The 26037-nt window shown below is 43.5% G+C and overlaps 1 protein-coding gene across 1 annotated transcript in view; it reads right to left on the bottom strand.

Moving 5' to 3' along the window:
- Positions 1-26037, bottom strand: part of ABCA4 (ATP binding cassette subfamily A member 4) — a 175784-nt gene that overhangs the window by 58521 nt on the left and 91226 nt on the right. The window contains exons 15-20 of the mRNA XM_015413325.1: positions 24878-25099; positions 22973-23177; positions 17228-17326; positions 11463-11669; positions 6081-6258; positions 305-436 (exon numbers count right to left, since the gene is read on the bottom strand). Coding sequence (XP_015268811.1) covers positions 305-436; positions 6081-6258; positions 11463-11669; positions 17228-17326; positions 22973-23177; positions 24878-25099 — 1043 coding nt within the window. The remainder of the gene's footprint in view (positions 1-304; positions 437-6080; positions 6259-11462; positions 11670-17227; positions 17327-22972; positions 23178-24877; positions 25100-26037) is intronic.

Below are 26037 nucleotides of genomic sequence, written 5' to 3'. Positions count from 1 at the left end.
GAGGTCTCAAATTTATGATGGTTTTAAGTACCAGTGTAAAAATTCTGCCCAAACCACAGCACCTTTGATGCACATAATCTGGACAGCAACATGTTAATTGTCTAAGAGTGGTAACTTTGGTTCTAATTAAAGACTGAATAACTAATACAAAGAGAAAATGGCTCAACCAGCCTTTACAAATATTTCAAGGGGAAATGGAGCTGTTTAATTAGGGATTAGATCAGAGCCTCATCACAAGGAATGGGGACAACTACAGTCTTTCAGCTAGGGAATTCATTCAAGGCAAGGTTCTGGTGAGACTTACTGTTTGAACAAGATGTTGTACTGGGGGCACATGCCTAAGCTCTGCCGGATGGAGTCCATGTGCATCTGGATGTCCTTACCACCAACTAGTACTGTTCCAGATGTAGGTGGGAACAGACCAGTGAGGACTGACCTAGACAAAGAGCATGCGGGAAAAAATAAAATTATTTTAATCAACTATTATCAAGCTGTTCATTTAAACGAATGGAAAAAGTAGTGTCAGATCAATTTCATATAAAGTTTTTGGGGTGCCACTAGGTGGTGCTTGAGGCTTACATATGCTTTTGGAGAAATGCACATTGAATATAAATGTATGGATACGCAGACAGGACCTAGTTTTGGGAATCTCAAATAGTGTTATAAAAAAGTTCTCTAAGTCAGCAAAAACCTCGCATTTGCAGATTCTCAAATAAAATAGAGAAACCACACATTACTAATTATGCTATTGTACTGTGAGAGGAATATCAAAAGACTTAGGATGTAAGGTGAATATTTCTCTGGACCCTCATCTAGCAGATTTATCTAGCAGAACACAGTCTACTTTTTAATTATTTTACTTTCCACAAACAACTTTACATGAGGTTTAATGAGACTGGAAGGCAGAACATGCAATACTAGTACTACTGTGGGATTTCTGGTGAATTGATAATGGTATGCTATCAAAAAGAGCTTATCTGTCTTCTGAACTGCATGAAAAAATCATTTAAGAGGAAAACCATCTGGGAAACAACTTTCTAAAATTACCCTCTTAAAGGCCATCTTGAACAAGATGACTGTACATTGCCAGTGAAAAATCAGGAGAGAGGGTACAGCCCAGATCTCACTGGTACCCTGATAATGATCAAAAAGAGCTTTATCTGTCTTGTGGACTGCATGCGAAAATCATTTAAGGGGAAAACCATCTGGGAATCAACCTTCTAAAATTACACTCTCAAAGGCCATCTTGAACAATATCACTGTACATTGCCAGTGAAAAATCAGGAGAGAGGGGTACAGCCCAGATCTCACTGGTAGCCCATCCCAGAGCTCTGGAGCTCTGACTGAAAAAGCCCTGGAATTAGCTACCATGGTCCTTACTCTCCCACAAGAGGTGATGGAGAGGAGAAGTTGGCACAATGAATATAGCTGGCGCATTTTTAAAAAAATGTTAAAAGAAAACACTGGAAAAATCAGGAAAGGATGAAACTGTGTTCAGGGTCAGCAGCACCCAATCAGGCCTCTCCTTCCCTCCTGGTGCCTTCCATGCCGTGTCTGGTAGTCTTACAGCTAAGCAGGACACTGCTACTGCCAGGTCCAACACGGCACAAGCCTTCCCTCCTCCTCACTCATCTGGGGAAGATTCACCCAGGGAGGAAGACACAGTGTGGACCTTGCAGTGTGCCCAAGGTTCCCCAACAAGAAGCATGCCTTAATGTCCCTCTCAGAAGCTGCAGGGCAGTGGTTCCCAGGGGGTCCCCAGTGAAGCAGCAGGCTCAGGGTAGCAGGAGGAACAGAAGCCTTAATGGAGGCCAGCTGTCAGTGTGGCAGCCCTCGCTACCACCAACAATAGCCCAGCAGGGGCAGTCAAAGCCAAGGACCCCAGCCTAGCAGAGCACCAAGGAGGCCATGAAGCAATGGCCCAGCAGAAGTCCCTACAAGGAAGGGGGCCAGAAAGGCAAGGGAAAGGGCCAGCCAGGTTGCAGGAGGCCATTTAAGGGAATGGTATTCCAGCCCCTAGCTGAGGTGGTAGCATAGATGGTGAGGGTGGGCCGGGGTGGGTTGGGGCTAACTGAAGGACTAGGAGGATGAATTAAGGTAGGCTCCAAAACCAGGAAGGAGGACGTGCTTGCATTGGCTAAAGGAGCAACCTCCTGGAGAAGAAGAGGGCAGACTTGGGTGCTCTAACCATTGCTCTTATCCCCTTCACCCTTGTTTTGAGGCTCAGGGAGTCTCAAAGAGGTGGGGCATGATGGGGAGGAAAAGGGGGCAGTGCTGGGAAGGGAGAACCCTCACAGATGCCAGTATAATAATTCCCTTGTACAAGTCTCTGGTGTGGCCATATTTAGAATACTGTGTACAGTTCTGGCTGTCAGATCTCAAAAAAGGATACCGAAGACTGGTGAAAGAACAAAAAAGAGCAACCATGGTATTGGAGATTACAGGATTGTAGCACCTGCCCTATGAGGCAAATGTCAAGCATCAGGAGATTTGTAGTTAGGAAAAGAAGTGAGGGGGGGGGGGTGGCCTGACAAAAGTCTACAACTGGAGGTCACTCTATGAAACTGGCTGGAGGTAGATTCAAGACAGACAAAAGGAAGTACTCCTTCTTTCAGTGGGCGGTTGACAGAAGATGTGGTGATGGTCACTGGCTTAGATGAATTTTAAAAAGGATGGATAGATCCATCAAAGATCGGTCTATGGTTGGCTATCCAAATGGGACCTCCAGCTTCAGAGGCAGAATACTTCCACTGTCAGATGCTGGTGATCAGTTAGCAGGTTATGGCTGCTGTCTTCACGCTCTGCCCATGGGCTTCCCAGTGGCGTATGATTGGCCATTGTTGGCAACACAGTGATGGACTAGATGGACCAATGGTTGGATTCAGAGTGGCTGTTCTTATGTTCTTATTACACAGTGTGCAGGTAGAATAGGAAGTGTATTTTTTAATTTATTAATTAGATTTCTACCCTACCCTCCCGCCGAAAGAAATATTTCATTAGGCAAACTGGACAATACGAACAATGGTTACATGTAGGGGGAAAAGGGTACAAACTCAAAAGGTTTGATGAAATGCTGTCCTTGAGGGACATACTAGTAACTTCTTAAGGCAAACCCAACCCTATCTGTCCTTTATAATGTTTTATGCAAGGAAGAGGCCATTTGCAGGGAAGAAGACATTTGTAGGGAAGAACTGGTTGGCAAAGGATGGATACTTAACCCATGTCCTGCTTGTTTAGTATCCCCCCCAAATGCCTCTGCTTGATCATTTAAAAAGCTTTTCCCCCCTAAATGGTCTCCAAGAATGGAAGTTATGAACTAGGTGAAAAAAGCTGGGGAGGGGATTGCACAGTGTTTGCAGAAGAGTACTGACATGCAGAAGGAATTAAGCATCTGTCCCTCTCACGCATTCTCCCCTTGTAAACCCACACTCTCTGTTATCTCAACAAAGGTGGGGGTTAGACCACATGTGTACACAAATAACATCTGGTTTGCCCTAGGAAACACAGCCCAAAAGGACATAATGGATGACCCTTGTTTCAGAATCCCCTTAGTTCAAGGAAAGTTTTTTTTTTTAAAAAAGATACAGATCTGCAATTTTTGAATTTTTGACCTGGCATCAGAATACAAGGGACTCAGGAAGAAACCTAGGGGCAACAGGAATAGAAAGCCAAGGAAATGTTTGTCCAGACCCCTGAGAAACAATGCACCTGCAACTCTCACAGGCCCAAAAGGCATATCAGCTTTGCTGACCATTGCTTTTTCAGCTCTTTCATACAAAAGGCTCCCTATCTCTCTCAGCATATTTAAAAAGACCTGACCCCAGGAAAGTGCTTCTCTTCCAGAGACATCTGCTTTTGCTTCTCCTTTTACTTCCACTTTTATAAGAAAGGCATTTCCTTCTTTCTAAGGTCCTGCCTGTTTTAGAACACTCTTTGTAAATGTTCTCTGAAACCTATGTGATCACAGGCGGGAGTGATCAAACTTTTTTTATTTCACACTAGTTTAGATAGGATAGCAAGAGTAGGAAATGCCATTCACTATTGTATCCAAACTCATAATTGTTCCAGAGAACAAAATATATAACTACCTACATTTTATAACACATGCCTGAGATTGAGACTTGGATACCAAAGAAAACCAATCCCGAGGCCAACTGGTCATTCTATGCAAGAATGTGGATGAACAGACCTGCACTCAGTTCAAAGGACTGTCATGACACTCTTTGTTTATGTTGTGATGGAACAGGCCTGCTCTGATTCACAGACCCTGTTCTGCCAGCCCCCCTCCTTGGCTTTCGCCAGTTCCTGAAGGGTGCTATTCCACTTCCTTCCACAAGGGTACGCTGCCACCACTGTCCTGTTGGGGTCTTCCTGCCAGGAAGGACAGACTCCTGACACCCCTTCTCAAACGGAGAGCCTGCCTCTGGTCTCCTGCTACCCAGTGCCTGGTTACCACAGAGACCAAATTCCTTCGAGGGGGGGGCTGGAGGATTAGCAACGGGTGTTTTGGCTGCTTGCTTGCCCCCTTCCCGGGACTCCCTTCTTAAATTAGCATGGTTTAGGGTGGTTGGGGAAACTATGTGGTCCAGAGAACACTACCAGCTTTAAAGAGTAAAATATTTATTAAAAAGAGAAAAAGGTTACAAAAATACACAGCATCCGATCAGCAACCAGAAGAACAAAGAAAAGTTGGTTATAATCACATAATCTGTCCCTGGCTCTAAAACCTACTCTACTAATGTTGAAATATAGCAGGAAATTTCAAGCTTAGTAAATTGCAAACTGTTCCAAATGTATCTCATTACCTCAGCTCTCTGCAGCCAGCGGGCCAGGTCACATGGCCAGTGGCCCCTGCCCTGCAGAACAGAGCTCAGCAGTCTGTCCTCTTCCAAGGACCAGCACGAAGAGGCCCTCCCTCCTGGGAGCAAGCACTTTTATTAAACCTCTGACTCCATCCATTCTACACCACACTCTCCCCCCCCCCCTGCCACCCTGGTGCATCCTGAGAGTTCTCCTTGCAGGCATTCTGGGAAATCTCCAGGAGTCACTTGGAGATTCCTAACATCAATTCCCTCTGTTCCTTTGCAAGTCAAGCCATTTTCACTATGGCTGGTCATTGATCTATCTTTCCTGTCCTTCCAGAGAGAAGAGGAAAAAAACAGGAATACTTTAAAAACTCAGAGTGAAAACTCGGGGGGGGGGGGTTTTTCCACCTTTTGTGTAATGTAAAGTGGGGTGTATCAAAAAGAAAACAACCACTAAACCAAACAAACACATGCATCTTTTACAGGGTGATGTAGTGATTAGAATGTTGGACTAGGAGGAGGTGGATTCGAACTCATATATTCAAATCTCCTCTCAGCCACAAAGCTCACTGTGTGACCTTGGACCAATCACTCTCTTTCTCTCTCAGCTGAAACACCAACAGAGTTGTTGTGAGCATAAACTAGAAGAGAGGAGACCTTTGCCAGGGTACTGAGCTCCTTGAGGGAACAGTGGGATAAAAATGTGATAAATCAATTCAGGAATACATAGTTGTTCTCAATTAGGTGTACTAGGGTTGCCAAACCCCCCACTTTGGCAGGGGTCCCCTGCTTTTGGGGGGCTCCTACGGGCAGCGGGGATGTCCCCAATGTGACATCATCATGTCGGGGATGGCCCGCCCCCTCCAGGAACGCCCCCCCCAAAGTCCCCCGCTGGGGGGAAGATAGGACTTGGCAACCCTAAGGTGTACTCATATATAGTTAGTTTGTTTCCAGGTTCTAGAGTTCTGTGGATGTGGCCCTTGGAGAACCTTAGCTTGTTCGTGAAGTGAGGTAGCAAATTATTGTTCCTTGATCCGATCCTCCATTCCTTACACAGTATCCACAACACTCAAAAAACTGTTCATAGGAGTTACAGGGCTATGCGAGGTGGTTTTCCTTCTCCTCTAACTATTCTACCTGTCTTGTGTTCTGTATTTACTCCTTTATTTGCAATAATTAAGATACAAATAAACTTCTGAAAAATAAGCAAAGGCAGCCATGATTGCTAAACCTTGATAGCAAATGATAGTTAAATCTAATCCAAAAGCAACTCACATTGTTGTAGTCTTTCCAGCTCCATTTTGGCCAAGGAAAGCGGTGATCTGGTCCTCATAAAAGGTAATGCTCATGCCATCCACTGCTGGCCTAGAGCAACCAGGGAAGATCTTTACTAGGTTCTGGATGCACACACCTGGGACCAGACCAGAAGGTTCGGCTTCAAAGAAGGAGGCTGCTTGAAAGACAAAGATATTTAAAATGAGATAAGCATAGGAGTAAGCTTTGCAGCCACACACATGTTTGTGCAGTGCAATAAGCATGTGTTTCTATTACAACGCACTGTGGTGTTTTAGGATGCCAACAATTCCCCATGGTGGACTCAGAGGCATTCATAACAGCAATGGAGCACCCACATGTGACAATTCTCCATTCTTTCTTCCCTATGTCTTTGTTAACCAGCCACTCCCCACCAGGTGGGCATTCTGCTGGCTTTAAAAAAATGTGTAGTAGCTATACCACAATAATGTTGTAATATTATAGTGATACAGTTACACAGCACTATTTTGAATGTCACTGATGGGACTGGTCTTTTTTCTTAATTCTGATCAAAAGGCTCCCTCTGAAGTAAATGATCCCCCTGAGCAGGGTCATTTCCTGCAGGAGCGCACAGGAGCGGAGCTCCGGCAGCAAAGAGCCCAGAGGGCGGGCACATGCAACAAGCCCCACCCCCTGCTCCCAGCAGCCCTCAGTCAGAGCAAGAAGCAGCCAGGTAAGCTGCAGAGCCCTCCCCACCCCCCCAGTCCAAGACAGTCCTGTAGCACCTTTAAGACCACGTTTTATTCAGGTACAAGCTTCCCTCCTCTGTGAGGGACAGATCTGCACGTTCCCCCCCCCCGCTCCATAGCTAGCCATCCAAAATAGTCCAGTGGAGCCGGAGCGGTGGGTGTTGCCTTCTGACACACTTCCGGTGACGTCAGGGGGTGTGGCATATGCAAATCAGTTAGGCTAATGCGTTATGCTAATGAGCTCCTGCACCTCTTTTTCTGCAAAATGACCCCTGCCCCTGAGCATTTGTGAAGATATACACCAAAGGTATGTAGTCTATTGATTTGCGTTTTTAAAATTACCTCAATATGTGCTTGGGAAGTTTTCCATAATGATTGTTTGTTTACTTAATTCTTCATGCTCCCAGAAGTGTTGTGTTTGAGAGCAGCCAACTCAGTCAGGGTGTGATCCATTCCCCTGCTGGTCCCTTGGCTAGAAGAGTCTGTGACTCTTCCACTCTAACAAAAAAAAATCTTCTTTGAAGAGAAGACCCAAAGAGGAGAATGATCACTGGACTCTGCTGAGTTACATCTCAGCTCACAGCAGTATATGTCAAGCAACAGTGATGGTCGTAACAGATGACCGGTTTTATGGCTCTTGCATAACAAAGACCACTGTCAGCCGTCAAGATCTGTCAGTACCCTGAGAAACCAGGCCCAAACCTGTACTCTGTTCTCAAAAGCTAATGCAAAGCAGCACTGACTCCATTTTCTGATATGAGCTTTTGTTAGATAGGCAGGTCTCTAAATGTAACATTCAAATTTACAGTAAACTCATTTCTGATTTTACCTTTTAAGATTTTTCATATAGGGATCGTGCCCCACGCTTTGTAACCATGTCAGCCAAAAAGTAGCCAGCCTGAAAATGTGTTCTAGTACTTCCCACCAGTCAGTTGGTATGGTGGAGAGTACCTGTGTATGCCCCTTTGGGTACAGTTGGTATGGTGGAGAGTACCTGTGTATGCCCCTTTGGGCAGAGGTGCCTGGGGCCAGGGAGGGCCTTCGCGGGGTTTCCTTGCACTCCCGCCGGCCCTGCAGGTCCACCACCGGGCCCCTCATGGGGCTCGGCAGTGGAGCTGCAAGGCCGGCAGCGGCGGCCAGGACCGTTGGGGGCGGGGGGTGTGGCCTTATGACAGACTTCCGGTGATGTCAGGGGGTGTGGCATATGCTAATGAGTTATGCTAATGAGTTCCCCTAGCTTCTTTTCTACGAAACGACCCCTGCCTTTGGGTATAGATTTGAACCCACTGTTTGAAAAGAACAGACAAGTGAATAAAAACTGTCCTTGTCAAGTTTAGTTTGGCCACAAATTATGCTATTTTTGAATGTGGCTTTTCAGAAATACATCCAGTTCAGTTGTCAACTGAGCTGCCTAAAGATTATAGGTTTGTCAGGTATTTTTCCCAGTAAGAGGCAGGCCAATCCTGGTAGCATTTTCAGAGCTTGCAAGAAACTGGAAGATGAAAAGTGAAATAAGCCATGATAACAAGGTGCTAAGAAGACATTTGCTAAAGTGACCTTTGGTTCTTGGTGGGCTAGTTCTTTTTTGAAGGACCACCCTGCTTTTATTCATTCCAGAATGCATGCATCATCATCTGAGTCTCGAGATGAGCCCCAATGATTTTGGATTTACCTCAAACCATTTAAAGGGATTTTAAAGCTAAGTGTATAGTTTGCTGTCAAAAACAGAAACTCCAACTTTGCAAAAAAGAATGGCACCTGAACCCCAAGTAGGCCTCCTAAAAACATTAAGCTTAAAGAATGGCCACTCCTTAGCCAAAATTACACATGAAGTAGACACTAAAATGACTGCCCTTCAATGCACTGGTAATTTAAATACCAGTTAATCCTCTTAACTTTCCACTCAGGGTCTTATTGAATACTCAGTTTAACCCTCTACAACATTACATGCACTGCAATCAATGCACATAGAGGGGGAGGCAGGCATGCACTCGCTACCCCTGCCTTCATCTATGCACAGCTGCAAGCTCATGAGAATGGAGTCAACATGCATAGGAAAGGGGAGCTCATGCATGTACACTTCCTATGCCCAATAACCCTGATTTGTTGTTATGATTTTGGCAATTAAACTGCACGTAAGGTGAGATTGCACTATGCATGTTCCTCTTAATACATGTGATTGACATTTTTGTGTGAACAGAGCAATGGGTGTATTTTCTAACTTCAGTACACATGACTGGAAACCCAGATGTTTGAGGTCACGTGTTCACATGTACCAAAGCTGGAAATACTCATCCATTGTCCTCTTCACACAAACTAGTGACTGCATATATCGGGCGGATCATGTGTAGTGCAATCTCCACTTAAACGTAGATGGAGCACCAAAATTGTAGACTGATGAACTCTATTCTCATGAGCTAGCAACTGCATGTGGCGATGGAAACACTGTACTAGGGGTGTACATTCAGGTACATCTGGGCTGAAAAAATAGCCAAAAAATACCTTATTGGGATTCTTTGGCTATTCTTTCAGCCAAATATACATTTAACTATCTTTTCAGCTATCCAATATAGCCGAAAATATTTGGGATTTTTCAAGATTGCCAGACAGCCAGTTAAAGGCATTTAAAAGGATCACAGTCCCTTTAAACACCTTCCAGGTGAACTTGTAACTTGGAGAAGGCAAGGGACCGCAAGCCCTTTCAACACCTTCAGAGTGAACGTACAGCTCACAGAAGGTATTTACAGGGACTGTGATCCCTTTAAACATCTTCTTCCATTCATTAGAAACAATGTTTGGGGGCACCTTCTTTGGCAACCCATAAAATTGGACTCCATGGTCCAATCTTTTTGAAACCTGGGGGTTCTTTTGAAGAGAGGCACCAGCAGCTATGTTGCAAATGTGATGCTTCTACCTCAAAAAACAGTCCTCCCAGACCTCCAGATACCCCAGATCAGTTCCCCATTATACCCTATGGGGACCATTATAATAATCTCCATAGGGTATAATGGAGACCAAAAAAAATTTCAGGATTCCTGGAAAATCCCAAATGTGAATATCATATCAATATTGGGATTTGGGAATACTGAGAAATACCAATATTTTTCCGGTCTAGTATACCCGGGTTTTTTTACTTCTTGAATTTTTCTGCAGACACAGGAAGTCTACTGACTATTTAGGAAAAACTGTTGGGGGAGAGTGAGCCCTCTGTTGGCAGAAATAAGTATCCGCACAAACCCACCCCCTGTGGGAATTAGATATATAGATGCCCCCCCCCTCACAAATCTAATTTGGCCCATACACCTTAGTGTTTGGGCTTGGGGGCAGGCTGAGTCTGCAGATGTTTAAAGCAAAATTTAAAATGCTTCAATATTATTACACAATTGTCTTCTGTGAACATAATCAGGTGATTACTAAGAAGTCCATATCCAAGTAAAGCCACATATACACATTTTCTCTACAGTAGCTGGTTAATAGCTACTATCTGTTGATACACAGCTGGTATAATTAACTACAACTAAAAGTGATTAAATATCATCACAGTAATTACTAGCAATAAGTAAACTGTGGAAAATCTTTACCATGCACTAAGGAACACAACTCCCTCCGCAGGCCAAATAATAAGCATTTTCACATCTCTCAGGATTTAATTACTAAGGGAAAAAAACACCCTGGTTTTATTGGTCCCTTATCACTGGGGCTAGTTTTCCCTTGCTCGAAAGCTAGTCAAATCTGACTCTAGGGGGCGGTGCTTATCTCCGTTTCCAAGCCAAAGAGCCAGCGCTGTCTAAAGACATTTCTGTGGTCATGTGGCCGGCATGACTAAATGCCAAGGCGCACAGAATGCTGTTACCTTCCCACTGAAGCGCTACCTATTTATCTACTTGCAATTTCTTGCTTTCTAACTGCTAGGTTGGCAGGAGCTGGGGCCAGAGACAGGAGCTCACTCTGCCACATGGCGCTAGGGTCTTGAACTGCCGAACTACAGACCTTCTGGTCTGCAGCTCAGCATCTTAACCTCTGTGGCCCCTGTCACTGGGGCTACCTGGTCTTATTTGAAATGCCATAGGACTGTACTATGCTTTCTTAGCAATGGCTAACAGCAAATTTATATATTCAGTGGAATCAAAGTATAAAGATTTCCCTGGATTACACCTACTGAAAGTGGGGAAAATGCATTTCCTAGCACATCAGGAAGAACATTCACCCTTCATTTCTTATTTGCATGATTTATTTTATTTTATTTTTTTAGTATGCAGAGACTCTGGCTTGTGAATAAATATTCAAACGTGAGACCTCACACCAGCAGCCTGATGCGACAAAGCCCCGGAAAAAAAGCTTTACCCTGATTATGCTGTCTGGTAAACAGGCCCTCAGATCTCATTCTTGGTGATCACAGAATTATATGTTTTTAAGTCAGCTTTTTAAATGAAAGTCACATACATGAAAAAGTTATATCAAAATGGGTTACCAGTAAGAACTCTTTAAAAAATTGCATGGTGGTCAAACAATAAAGTAACACACCTCTGCCTTGCTACACCTGCTATCAGGCAGACACAATGTAGACAGACATGAATTGACAATGAAAAAGTTGTTTACATTCAAGTGTAGAGCACATAAGAGTCACGATTATATCTCTTTCCTCTCTCCTTACTATTCATTTCAGCTTTGTCTTTTGCCTCTGCTGTAGAGGTCTCCTGTTCACTGGATTCTTTTGTTCTTTTGTGTTTACACTCAGTTTCTTTACCGTTCTTCATCCTCTGACTGTCATCTCCATTGGCAGACTCATCCGGTACACTTCTTCTCGCCTCTTCTTCTGCAGACTTTGTGTGGACACTGCTTTCCTTCTCTGAAGTTTTGTCTAGGTTAATCAAAAGAGAAAAAAAATGGTTTTCATAGCACCTTAGATTAAAAGGTTGGTTCAGACATTACAAAGACTTCGTTTGCAGATCAGGAATGTGGATTGTGCAGATAGCACATTTAAGTCTTCCCCTCCTACACTGTTTCCTTGACCTGAAATGCTCACTGGGACCTGCTATTGGTTCTGTTGAGGATACTGATGGCTACGTATAAGTTTCCCATATCAGTGCATAGCTGCTTCCGGGGGCCATTTCAGGTTTGGAAAATTGGACAGAGGGAAGGTTTAGGCCCTGGCTCCCTGAGTGCTATGCTCACAATATTAATTGGGCTCACATGTGCCAGAGAATTAAGTTGCCATCATGGACTTCTCAAATCCTGTATAGTGACAGTCCTTGCGTCCACCACCTTTGTAATATATGAATCAACCCTAACTTAGACTTTAGGAGCATGAGCTTTCGAAGACGACCAACCACTTTGTTAGACACAACAGTGGCTGAACAATAGCAAGTATAAAAAGGGCAGTTGTTTTGATTTTAAAAGATACTGCCCCAGTGGAATCTTCAGCCTTAAAAAATAATCCTATAATTGATAAAGATGAAAATTACCTGCTTCCTATTGAGAGCTTTATTGGGGAATTCTAATACTTAGAGGTTTAATGCAAAAGATTATTTAGAAGAAGTAGGAGTTGTAGTTTGATTCCTAAACATATAACTTATCTTCTACCCAGTTACATGGGAAAATATTTTCCTGGTTGCTATGATCAACTACTAGCCCCAACTTGTTATTTTTAGATATTTATACCCCACTTTTGTCCCAGTTGGGACCCAAAGTAGATTTCAACATTATCTTTGTCTATTTATTTACTTGTCTATAACTGACTATTTATAATTGGGTTGTATTAAATAGTCCTATTAAAATTGTTCCTCTCTTGGAAAAACAAACAATCTGGCATAATAGTAGGGTTTAAATAGCAACATTTCCTTGGAGGCCATTGGGGGGGAAATGGGCTATCAGAAATGCATGCACCTTAGATTTTAAAGATTTGCTTCACTGGTAAGTTTTTTTTATAATAAAAGACTTGCTATGTCTTTTTATAATACAAAATTTCTTATATGAACTACAAAATGGACAGTATTTAGGGATATGTGCCTCCAAGATTTAAATGCATTATGAGACTTCTCTTCCAGAAGGCTGGGGTTTTTAATGGAGTCATAAGAAAGTTTTGTTCTTAAATTCCAATGATTGTAAGTAAGGCAGGCTTGGGTGACAATATTGAAATATGGATAGTATTCTCTTTACAAAATTGTTTCCTATTTGGCAGAATACTGAATTCATAGTGTACTTACTGCTTCAGTGACCAGGGTGTGTTTTACATTCCTATTAAGACCTTACTTCAGTTTACCACAAAAGATGGTGAAAAGAGGCAGCTGCCTTTGGCTGCAATGACCCAGTCTTCTCTTTCCTTTTAGTTTACTGTTAATGTGCTTACTGACATAGTCCCTGAAAATAAGTTTGCCCACTCTTTCTGCTGTTAAGAATACCATTCATCATCCTGATCATGTTCTCTTTTGCTCAGTATCTTGGCTTCTGCATGTTCGAAGGGGGAAGCAAATCTGAAAGCCTGTCTCTACCAATGAGAGCTGGGTGACAGCAGCTGTCCCTGGGGACATCTTTGCTTGGCTTTGGTGAGGGAGCTCCTGGACTCCTCAGGTGCCTTGTTTGCTCCCTAACAGATCAGCATTAGGTTACTAGCTGCCACAGGCCTTCTTTGCTGACCATTGTGAGAAAGGCCCCCTGAAATGATCCAGTTTTAATCTCTGGTTTCACTGCTAGCTGCTCAGACACTGAAAAACTAAACAAACCAGAGAAATGTCAGCCAGATGGATATGAGAACAACATGAATCAAGTAAATTGCTACATGACAGGGGTGTCAAACATGCGGCCCGGGGGCCAGATCAGGCCCCCAGAGGGCTTCTATCAGGCTCGCACTGGAAAGCATTTTCTGCCTGTCTTATGCTTCTTCTTCCAGTTCTGCTGCTGCTGTGTCACTGTAGGTTTGCAGCTTACAGATACACACCTGAACAGCATAAGATTGCAACAGCACAGACATTTTGATGCAATAATTCAGAGCAAAAGGTGTCAGCTATCAGACACTGTTAAATAAACAAAATATTGCAAGAGTGCTAATGTTTTAAACATGATTTTAAGTTAAAAAAACCCTTTGTGTTTGTGTCCTTTATAAAGTTTATATCTCCACTACCTGGCATTACATTTTATGACACACATGGCCTGGCCCAACAAGGTCTCATTTCTGTCAGTTCCGGCCTTCATGAGTTCGACACCCCTGCTATATGGTATGGGATGAAACTACTGTTAAAAATGGAAGTTCGTATCATTTTTAATCAGGCTTCAGAGAAATACTTCCTCTAAGCTGTGGAGTCTTGTGAGCAAAATTCTACTTTGTGAGCATTAGTCGTGAGCAAGCGACTTGGCTACTGAATTAATTAGTTTGCTCTGGAGCCATCCTTCCTGAGCTAAGACAAAAATGTGTGAGCCAGAGGCTAAAAAACTGTGAGCTAGCTCACACTAACTCAGCTTAGAAGGAACACTACTTCAGAGTATGACTATTTTTTTGCACTCTGGACTAGATGAACTTCTGGACAAAAGCTGAAATGCTTCTATGGATATAGCCACACCAACAAGTCAAGCGTAAGTGATCCCTACCACAGGTTCACAAACCCGGCACCCCATTTTGTTTGGCATTCAGGGCCAGTTCTCCACTGAAGGGGCTGAGGTGAATCCCTGTGGCACAGGCAGTGCCACTGGGACTCACCATGTTCCCAGTGTGTCTGGCGAACTATAATTCCCAACCCTCCCACCCCCATTTGCCAACATACCAACATAATCAAAAGTAGAGACATTGTGGCTTTGGAGACATTTGGACCAAAAACATTGCCTACCCCCATATAATAAAAGGTGTTTGTGCCATCTATTGTATCCCTCCAATTTTCACAAAGCTTTGCCTAAGTCTTTCTCAGAAATTTATAGCCTTGTAGTACCTTTCTGATAGAAGCCAGGAAGAAAAAGGAAAAACGAAAACACGTCAGGAGTAATAACCATCCTCCATCATTCTGAATTCCTCTCACAGTGTGTCCAGTGGGAAAACTGTACTTTCAGCTGAGAACGTAACAAAACCTAAAGCCTTTTCAGATGGAACAATGTTGCTGCCTCTTTTCTCTCTGGCCATAACATGTGTAGACTGGGATGGGGCTGGTGGGGATTAGCTCCCTGCTGGCCTAGAAGTACCTTCATCTGCTGAGAACCAGATACAAACAGCCTGTCGGGGATGATAAAGTATTTCGGTGGTGATGAGTAGAATGGCCATGCAAATAACAGCTTTTCTTTCTTCCCCTGTAACCCCTCCATCTCTGTGGTATAGCAGCCAATTGTTACTGTGGGTTTGTGGGTTGCTGATAAACAGGCCCCCAAAGGGCAGTTTGCTTATGCATCTCTTCCAGACATCGAAACCACCAAATTGGTTTAAAGTTTTTAAAAATACAATGGGGCTGTCTGTCTGGAGGATTTCCTTAATTAAAACTAGTTTTTAAAGCTCCACTCCCTTAATATGTACACATGCACACTAGGGTCAGTTCACCCATCCAAAGTACCTTTCACATGACATGTTCTGTCTGTCCCCAGGAATACAATTGCGAGTGGAAGACATAATGCAGACCGGATAGATGTATCCGTGGATACAGGGACTTCTTGGCAGCCATCACACAGCAGCTCGAAGAGGCACTGCCTCGACTGCTGAAATCACTGCCAGGAAGCGACAACTGGAATAATCTGAAGTACACCAAGCCCTCCATTAATTGTAGGCCTGAGAGTCTGAGAATGGCTTAAGCTGCCTCACAAAGGGAGTTTAAGAGTGTCTGAACCAGGCTACAAGCTATTTGGTGAAAAGTTAATGGACTTACAAATACATTACAGAGGCACATACAAGAACCACAGTATATAGCTGTGAGTTTCAATGGAGAGTTGGGGCTGCTTCAAACTTTATGGTGCCCAGCATTGAAACTGTTTCTATGTAAGGGGGGGGGGAACACAGGAAAACTGCAAGTGTTGGGGATTCATGCTTGAATATGTCTTCCCTGCAGTTACATAGACACGTGTGATTATTTGCCACCAGTTTTCATGCTTTTTCAATGTACAAAATGCTGTATTTACCCAAATGGAAGATAATCCTGAATGCAACACAACCCCCCCTAAAATAATTATACACACACACACAAAAATTATTATGGGTAATTTATATGTGAATGGCACATCGGGGTGTGTGTGTGTGTGAATCTTCTTAAGTGAGTAAACATGGTACCTAACTTTTAAATTTGGCCATGAATGCAACCTCAGCTGCTAGGCTAAAAGCAATAGAATTATATGTCTCTTTTACAAAACTGTCCCTTTCTGAAAGTACGTTATGAGGGGCTCCTGCTCGTCAGTTCTGAAATGTGTAAAATCAGCAAACAGAAGGCAGGATGGCCTGCAGTTGCTGAACAAATGCCTGTACAAAACTGGCAAGAGTGCCCCAGGAATCCAGGATGTTGCCAAGAACTTCTCTGAAAAAGTAGGAAACAGCTGGCTGTACTATTTAGTGTAATGATGGGACCTGTGCATCTTTCAGGCACATGTGTGTGAAGCAGATGGAAGAATATTGCTTCTCTGTTTCAGTTCAGAACTCTGCTGATGAGCTTTGACTCCCAGATGAAAACATGGGACGGCAGCAAGACAGAGCAGTGCCTCCCTATGTATTTATCCTGGCCTGGCAACTAAAGGGGCTCTGGCCCACCTATGAGCAACCAGCTTGAGGCAAAGACATCATTTGCCAACTCTGTAGATTTAATGCAATGGGCCAATGTAGCATGGGGACATCAGAAGACTTTCAGGTTGGGGTGGGAATGGTAAGATCCATCTATCACCTTTCTGTCCTGCCCTTCCTTCAAGAAGCTCACAGGAGTATACATCTTCCTTCCTCCATCTGTCCTCACAAACAATCCCACGGGGCATGTTAAGGTGAGAAAGAGTGACCCAATGAGCTTTACAGCTGAGCAGGGTTTTGAATTGTGTCTTACTGGCCATCTTCCAAAACTCTTATCACTATACCACAATGGCTAGTGAAATATTACCCGATATTGACAGCTACTCTAGTGAAAGCCCAGTTAAGTTCAGAATCATGCTCACTGATTCAGAGGTGAGCCGCATTACATCACAAAAGCCCTTGTTAACTATCTCAAGACACATCAGAAGGGAGAGACATGACTCACAGGCTGCTACTTAAGCGTAATTTAGGAGGATTTCAGACAGAACACTGACTCACTCTCCAACAACAATTTAATAATAGAGGGCCACTCAGAGTTCAAAGCCACCTGCTAAGATTCCCACTGTATGTCTGCATCTAATCTCTTCAATGGCTCCCATAATGAATGCAAGAGTGCATTCACCTCTAAACGGATCAATGGTTCTGAAGTTATTTCCAACCATCAGTTCCCCCAAACAACTCACCCTCAGCAGTTGCTGTTTTCACAGTCTTTTGCCGTCCAGATCCACGCCAGTAAGACAGCTGCAAAGGGAAATACCAAGGCCGTGGTATCCCGTAGTCTCCTAAAACAAAAGCAAGTTGGTAGGGTGCACAAGTTTCTTTGTATTTTGCCATGGGGAAGAACCCATCTATGCAAATCATACACTGCCAACAATTACTTGCCATTTCATTAGCAAGAAACATAGCTGCACATTAGACGTTCTAACAAAGCACAGACATCCAAACTCACTACCCACCACAGACCAGCCTTGGTTCTGAAAAAAATTCAGTCTTGAAAGGAGAAAAGAATATATACATTATCTATGGCTCCTTTGAAGAAACTGCTGTTTTCAAAACTGAATTTCATTAAAGAATTAACCTCTCCTCAGCCTAGAGATGGCTGCAAGCTTTAATAATCTGCAGGATATGTCTCAAAGTGTCTGCCTGAGGCTAACTATGACTGGAGAAATTCCTAGTACTCATTATTAGCTATTATACCATCAGTTGTCCTAATTGCCTTACTACCTTGCATTGCACAACAGAGAGTCTGGATTCCAACTGGAGAATCCTAAACTTAACTTTTATTTCAAAATTCTGCAGACGAAAAAGATGACTGAAGACAAAACACTCCAGATGGTTTAACCATTGCATGGCCCACCACTGCATTCCCACCACTGGTCTTAACCCAGTTCAGCATTACATCAGCAGCAATGCCAACCACAGTTAAGGCAAACAGGGATCCTATTAAACATATTCCTAGTAAGGCAAAGAGTTTCCCTGTTCAGGTTTGCATGAGCTCAGCATCTCATCTAAACTGTGCTGCAACCCACGCAATGTAGTTATGCACACTTCAGTTAGCACACCAGAACTCTCTGGATTTCTCATTTGCAAACAAAGCACACAGAACGGCTTTGCAAGGATTGCTGCACAGTATCAAACAAGATGCTAAGCCCAGGCAAAGAAGCAGCACTACTTTGCTGTCAGGCCTAAAATGTGAAACCAGAATTTCAAATAGGGTTGCCAACCTCTGAGAATAACAACTGATCTCCAGACCGGTGTTCCCTCTAAGCTGAGTTAGTGTGAGCTAGCTCACAGTTTTTTAGCCTCCGGCTCACACATTTTTGCCTTAGCTCAGGAAGGAGGGCTCCAGAGCCAACTAATTTATGCAGTAGCCAAATGGCTCACTCACAACTTTAATGCCAGCAGCTCACAAAGTAGAATTTTTGCTCACAAGACTCCACAGCTTAGAGGGAACATTGCTCCAGACTACAAAGGTCCATTACTCTGGAGAAAATGGCCACGAGGTTGGGCTGTATAGTACTATACCCACTGAGGTTCCTCCCCTCCCAACCCCCCCCCCCAAGGCTCCACTTCCAAAATCTCTACAAATTTCCTAACCTAGAGCCAGCAACCCTAATTGCATCCTTTTAGCCCCATAACAGGCCCTGGAATCCTCTGCAATCCTCATGTATTCCTTGTAACAATATTTATGGAAAATTTCCTCGACAGCAGAAAACCACTAACCTAGCATAATTTGTGAACAAAGACATTTTCCATAGGCTATGTCTCCAAATATAGAATGATCTGTCTGTCTGTCTGTCTGTCTGAGTCTGGGCGAGGGGCAGAGAGTGGATCAGAATAAGCCTGGGCAGCTTTTAACTGGATACACAGAGGGGCAAAGGACTCCGAACTTTCCACAGGAAAGCATCCTGTGGAGTTTCAAGCAGTTGCTCTCTGGGAATCTGATGCAGAACCAGGGCATTTTTTCTGGAAAAAGAGGTGCCAGAACTCTCAAGAAGGAAATGAAGTTATCAATCTGTATACTGAAAACTCATGAACTTTTAAACATTTTAAAAAGAATTTTGTCGAAGAGGTTCTAGAACTCTGTTCCGGCATGTTCCCCCAGGAAAAAAGCCCTGTGCAGAACCATAGGTTTTGCTATCTAATGAAGTGTGTGTTCTGTTTCATTCCACTATGAATTTTCAGCACTCTGTTATCCAAAGGAAATAAAACATAGTGGGTGATTTCCCTCAAGCGCTGCTCCGCGCTCACTCCTCCCTTTTGCCCCGATGGTACGTGTCAATTTCACACAAGCTGCTGCATGGCCACATTTTGCCCCGCAGCTTCGCGCGATTTCCCCCATGTCTACTCAGTCCTCAAAAAACTGTGTGAAATTGACACGTACCGTCGGGGCAAAAGGGAGGAGTGAGCGCAGAGCAGCGCTTATGGGAAATCACCCTTTGGTACTGCTCCTGGGTTCCCTACCATTCAGGGAACATGAATACTGATAGATTTTGTTCCTTATATCAAATTATTTAAATGAACAGCTGTGTATTCTTCTTGGAATACATTTAGGGAAACGGTACCACTGTGAGAACTGATCCCTTTTTGAATCTTATCTATATTTTGGGGTTGGGTTTTTCCCCTTCTGGTTAGTTTAATCACAGGTGATCTCAACGGCTTATTTCTTCCTGGTGGTTTTCTAAACATTGTTTTTTGATATTATGAATCGAGATAATTTTATGAGTACTAGATGTTCATTAGGATTAGGAACATAAGAAGAGCCCTGATAGATCAGACAAAGCGTGCATGGAATCCAGCATCTTGATACTAATAGTCAGGTGTTTCCACAAAGTCCACTAACAGGGCATGAAGCCAACAGCCTTACTCTGTTTGATTGTCAACAACTGGTATATGGGTTTGGGGTTTTTTTTGGCCATAATGTGTATACTTGTATTTCATCTCATTTGCCATTTTGTTGATCATTCACCCAATATGGAGACATCCTGCTGGAAATAACAATATGCTTGGGTTTCTGTTATCCTGAACAATTTGGTATCTTCCACAAATTAAAGTACCTCACTGCTTACCTCTGACTTCACATCATTTGTAAATAAATTAACAGCATGGGTGCCAATACAGATTCTTGGGGAACCTCCACTGTAACTTCATTTCTTTGTGCAAACTGTCTGTTAATTCCTATCTAAGACAACAATTTACAATCAGAGCTGAAAAAAGGCTTATAGCCAAACTAGGAGTTGGAACCAGTGGAGTATTTTCAGAGGTAGAAGGATTCCTATGTGCAGAGCACATAGAGTCTTCCTGTCCTGCTTAGGGTTGCCAAGTGTACTTACCCTTGGAAGCGGGGGAGCCTTGCCGGGCTCTGGGAGCTCTCGCCCGACGATCTGGGCCACGCCCCCAATGTGAGCAACGTGGCTGCGTCGAGGTGACGCAGCTTCGGGGGCGGAGATCCCCCCGGGGCCCGATTCCACCGCGGCAGAAATTGGGCCTCCAAAGTGGGGGTTTCCCCACCCCTGCTTGGCAGCCCTAGTCCTGCTGCAGCTTCAAATGCCCCCCAATGCAGTATTTCTGGGGGCATTTTGGGCTGCTGCAGGAGGGGGAGAACAAAAAGGGTTTATTTCATGGATGGAAATCCATCATGGAGACACTCTGTTGGAGCAAAGCTTGGGTGTGGTTCAGGAACTCTGTGATCAGGATCTGCCTTTTAAAAAAGACAGTTCAAAGGTGCCATCATGAATCAGACCCAGAAAGCAGTATTGGTATGTTTAACCCTTTGCCTCCAGTGATATTTTCCTGACCTAAATCGTCCTCCCCCTAAAAGCTATTTCCACTCAGAGAAATGTACAGGTTGTTGTATGTTTTTCCCAGTAGGTATACATCAGGCTTGAGGGGAGGAAAATTTAGACAGAGGAAACAGTGTGAAGGGAAAGGTTAAACACCCCTTCCACTCTTTTGGTGTTGCTACTCTGACCTGATTTAGGTAATCTGTAATTGCTTTTGACTTTTAAAAAAGGAAGGTTTTGGTTACAGAACTCCCACCTTATGTTTAGTTATGCCCTTAGGGTCCTGTGCTTGTTGCAGAAGCACACACATTCTTCCTTGTTGTGCCCTGTGTGCTTCTAGGTATGGGAATGGGACGTGGTTGCTTTTGCCCCTAACCAAATTATAGCTTGTCACTAGAAGAGAGTCAACCAGGTCAGAGATGAGGACTTCTTATGTAGGTTTGAGCCCTGGCACCTCCAGCACTGCCTGGAAGACAGAAAATAGAGAGGACAGACCAGAACAGGCCAAAACAGGATCTCTCCTCTCCCTGATACAGTCCAGTCACCATCTATTCCTTCCTCCAGGCTGGTTTTGGAAACATCTGTCTCAATGGCAATTACTCCACGAAGTCACATTCACAATTACCCTCAACCAAAAGATCCACATTTACTTCCATCCCTGGAATGAGGCCTGCACCTCCGGGAGGTTCTTTTGGTGGTGGCCATTTCAAAGTGGTAAGCAACTACCGTCTGCAAAGGCCACCAGGCAAAGGCCTTGCCAATTTTCTGAAACAAGGGGCTGGTACCATATTGAGAAGCAGTGCTCAAAAAAGTCACATGTGGCATATCAAAGAGCTACACGTAGCTCCAAAGCCACTGAGTACCACTGACCTATCTGGTTCTAAATTCTGCATGAATGACTTTAATTACTGTGTTATATGCAAAATTAAGATTGTAAAAGAGTGGATCTCTCACACACACCTTGTAATGCTTCTTATGAGTGAAATGAGGACTCTGGTTTATATTAGCAGTTGTCAACACCCCCTTAGGGATGGCTATTATTCTTTACTATTTGATCGGGAGTCCAATAATGTGATCTTTGATATACAGCTTTTTTTGCCATCAAGTCACAGCTGACTTGTGGTGACCCTGTGGGGCAAGAGATGTTCCGAGGTGGTTTACCATGGCCTGCCTGTGTGTAGCAACACTGGTCTTCCATGGTGGTCCCTCATCCAAATACTAGCCAAGGCTGACCCTGTTTAGCTTTTGAGATCTGACAAGATTGGGCTAGCCTGGGCTATCCAGGTAAGGGTAATATAGCATGATTGGGACATATTCTGGTATCAAGAGGCCTACACCTGTTTCCACTGAATTTTAAGTGATGGAATTGCTATATTTAACTTTTCTGAGCTGGAACAGATTTTGAGTAAAAATAAAGGCAAAGCTTGTTCTGCACACAGATACATCTCAGTGTTAAGCGGCATCATTTTTTAAAAAAGCTATCTAAACTGAAAATCAGTAATAACATGTGATTTTTAGTTCTGAAGATAAGATCTTTCATGGTGCTTTGTTTTGACTTTCTAATACACATAATATGTGGCCAGACAAGTTTCTTAAAATGCATGGAAATGCTAGTTTCTCTCCTTCAAACAAACACATTGATTGGAATAAAGTGACCCCTGAAGCCCCGTTTTATGCTCTTCTACACAGCACCAGAGCACAGGTTAAGGGGCTCCCATTCCCAGCATTAGTGGAAAGGGATCTCTGCCAAGATGCAGGGAGTCAGGAAGGCTATGCCCCTTCATAGCATTGCTTCAGTGCACTAGGGAATCCTTTCATTTTATAGCAGCTTGTGGGGAGGGATGCACTACAAATGCATAGGATTGCACTACAAATTTCTCTGTACAATTAAACACTTCCGGCCTAATGATGTTCATGGGATTTAATCCCAACCAATATGCACTGTATTTTTTTATTAGGAGGTGAAAAGTACGATTTGGTGGGCTCTAACTTTACATGTAGTAAGTACTAAGTAGGAACCATGATATTTTCAACCCCAGTTGTCTACCATTTTTGCTACATTTCTGGAGACAAGATTCCCTCCAATAATAACAATAGTTACTGTACTGTGGCTGCCATTCAAAATGGGCAGAGGGAATACCATACCTGGAAAGACGTTATCCAGGTACCAAGTGAACAACCCATAGATAAAAGCATCAAAAAGCATCATCACTATAGAGAGCAAGAAACTGTACTGATCTCCCTCCAGTGGGCTGGTTTGGATGTTATCCCACTGTAGCCCACGACCTTGTTCTTCATAGCGTGACAAGTATTCTGTACCAAACCCAAAAGCCACAGGGGAAAGCAAGCTCTGGAAGAAATGGGGAAATACCATGAATTTACAATGTGGAATACCTTTATGAATTCAGAAAAAACAACAACCTTAGTTCTGAACATAGCCTGTAAATGAATGAAAAGGGGGACACTAATCAACTAGGGATGGATGGATTTCCCAGTTTTCAGCATTCCATTCGACTTGCCTTACAATTTTTTTTGAGAATTTCTATAACGAATTTTGGACTTCATCATGTTCAGCTGCTTCCATTAATTAATGTTAATATTTCCCCCCTCCTTTCAGATAAGCCATCTGTTTGAGCAACTGTTAATATTAAAATGCATTTTTAGATAATAGAAAGCACAGAAATCCCAGCTCTTTACCATTCTTGAAAATTCTTTGCTACAAAATGCAGATGTGTAAAAAAAAAGACTGCCTAGATAGCAGTGTAATTAATGCCAAGAAAAGCCAGTCAAGTTTCACAGTTTTTTACTCTAATCTAGTGTATCCAAGGGTCCATGAAAAGCTGTCTATCCAGTCCCAGCAAGACCCACTTATAACACTACTGGAAGGGATTTACATACCCATAAATCTGTTTAAAAAGCCTCAAGCCATGTGGGAGATAAAATGTTTTCTGTGCATGTGTGAGTAAAATTGCTTTTTCCTTTTCATTTAATTATGTGACCATTGATAGACTGGCTGTAGGCTCTATTTAACTCAGCTTGTTAAAATGCCCAGGAATGCTCACCTGTTCATTTCTATTAAACAAAGTTTCTATCTAAACGATCAAATACAATGGCTAAAAGAATGCTGATGTAATCAGGGGCACAACTACATGGTTAAATAAAATGCAAAAAAATTGCTTGGAAATGTTTATTGTTCATACACAAAATATCTTCTCTCCCATGCACAACAGGGCCATTCTTGTGCAAAAACAGTGATGTGCATCCTAGTACTTCATGCATGAAGCACAGCGTCTTCCTATGTTCCTTTCTGTTCCTGGAGTCCCTTTCAATCCCCTGAAGAGCATTCCCAGGACTGCAGGACCCACTTGGAGGAATAGCTGTGTGTGTGGGGGGGGGGGGGGTGAAGAAGGACAGGAAGTTCTCTCCTGAAAACTGCAACGACACAGGTCAGTTTCATCTGATTGTCCCTCCTCATACCAGCCCACTGCCCCAGATGGCTGTTTCTCTGCCCAGCTGATCATCTGCATGGATCCCACAACCCTGGGAATGATCTTTCCAGGTGCTGCAGTAACAGAGAGGAACACAAGAAAACTCTATGTGCCTTCCGTCTACGGATGGTTGGATACACGCCAATAAAGGAGATTATGAAAAATAAAATAGATTATGCAAATTTGTATAATTTGTATAATTTGTATATGTTTTAAAATCCAGTTTATTACTAGCACAGAATCTGGATTGCCTGGGCACAGAATTTTGACTTCTTTAAAAAGTGCAGTGCCAATGCAGCCTTAGTGATCTTGTGGTGCCACTAGGATTATGAAGATTACAAGCAAGGAAAGAATTAAGCCTCGGATCAACTTTCTTTGCCGGGTGTCAAGTACTCTTCAGCAGATACTTACACATCGAGATTAAAAAAAAAAACCTGGGAATACTGCAAGGATATGAGAAAACATCAAAACGATAAATAGCTAGGGACTGACACAGTCAGAGACTGAGAGAAGATGCCTTAGGTTATAGGCTTCCCAAGAGGGTGGGGGTAAATTTTCTCACCGCAATAATCTTGAGTTTAACAGTCAGCCGGTCCTGCCAGGCGAAGCAGACGATGTGGGGCAAGTACAGCGTGAAGTAGATGACTCCACTGCAGGCAGCTGCCAGATTAGCCTTGGAGAAGAAGGTGCTGAGCAAAAAGCATTGCATGATGCTGGCTGTAGTGAAGGTCATCAGGAACAGGAAGAGAAGGCAGGGATTGCTATAGTGAAGCACTTTACCATACTGGGGGGAGAAAAACAATCAGATAAGAAGAGGTCTGGTTGATCGCTGTCTCCAGTTAAGGGTAGAAGGCAGAGCACTGCTGATCCGTGGCTAACTGTTCCTCACAGTTAGGCATTTGGATTATAGTCAGGGTCTCATCAGACAATATGTTAACTGCAAATTGGCTTGGTGATAAACCCAGCCCATTTCATGTTTAAAATCCCTATGGAGTGACATCACTTCCACGGAAAACCTGGCACGTACCGTTTATTTCTGGCAATGCCACTGTTGGGGGGGGATTAAAACTGAGGGACCCCCCCCCCCCAACTGGGGAACAGCAACCTTAGTTTTGTGGTAATTCCCACGGAGGCCTTGCGTGACTTCCAGGTTTTCCGTGGAAGTGACCTCACTCCATAGTCCCAATAGTGATTTTTAAAATGTTATTTTTCTTCTGCCTCCCGCTCAGAGCTGGGGGTGGGCGATCCTCCATCTCACGGGGGGACAGGCAATCTTACTAATACTGGTTTTGATTGGCTCCAGCAAATCTCACAGGAGCTCTGGACACCAGATACATCGTTCCGTGGAAGTTACCTCACTCCATAGTCCCAATAGTGATTCTTAAAATGTTATTTTTCTTCTGCCTCTCGCTCAGAGCTGGGGGTGGGTGATCCTCCACCTCACGGGGGGACAGGCAATCTTACTAATACTGGTTTTGATTGGCTCCAGAAAATCTCACAAGAGCTCTGGACACTAGATACATCGAAATAAGTTTCTATAAATATCCCCTCAGGCATGATCTATATTTTATCATCAATTTTTTTCCTCATGGTAATGGGGATTGCAGCCAGGACTGCTGCAAGACACTTTTGGATTTTTGGGCCCCAATAAAGTGTACCCTACCCCTACCCCCACCAGGGGGGAGGCTCTGGGCTTCCTTACAATGAGATAGTTGCAGACCA

Source organism: Gekko japonicus, unplaced genomic scaffold (assembly GCF_001447785.1).
Source record: "Gekko japonicus isolate JY-2015 unplaced genomic scaffold, Gekko_japonicus_V1.1 scaffold70, whole genome shotgun sequence".
NCBI classification, from domain to species: Eukaryota; Metazoa; Chordata; class Lepidosauria; order Squamata; family Gekkonidae; genus Gekko; species Gekko japonicus.
This window is presented reverse-complemented; position numbering and strand designations above follow the sequence as displayed.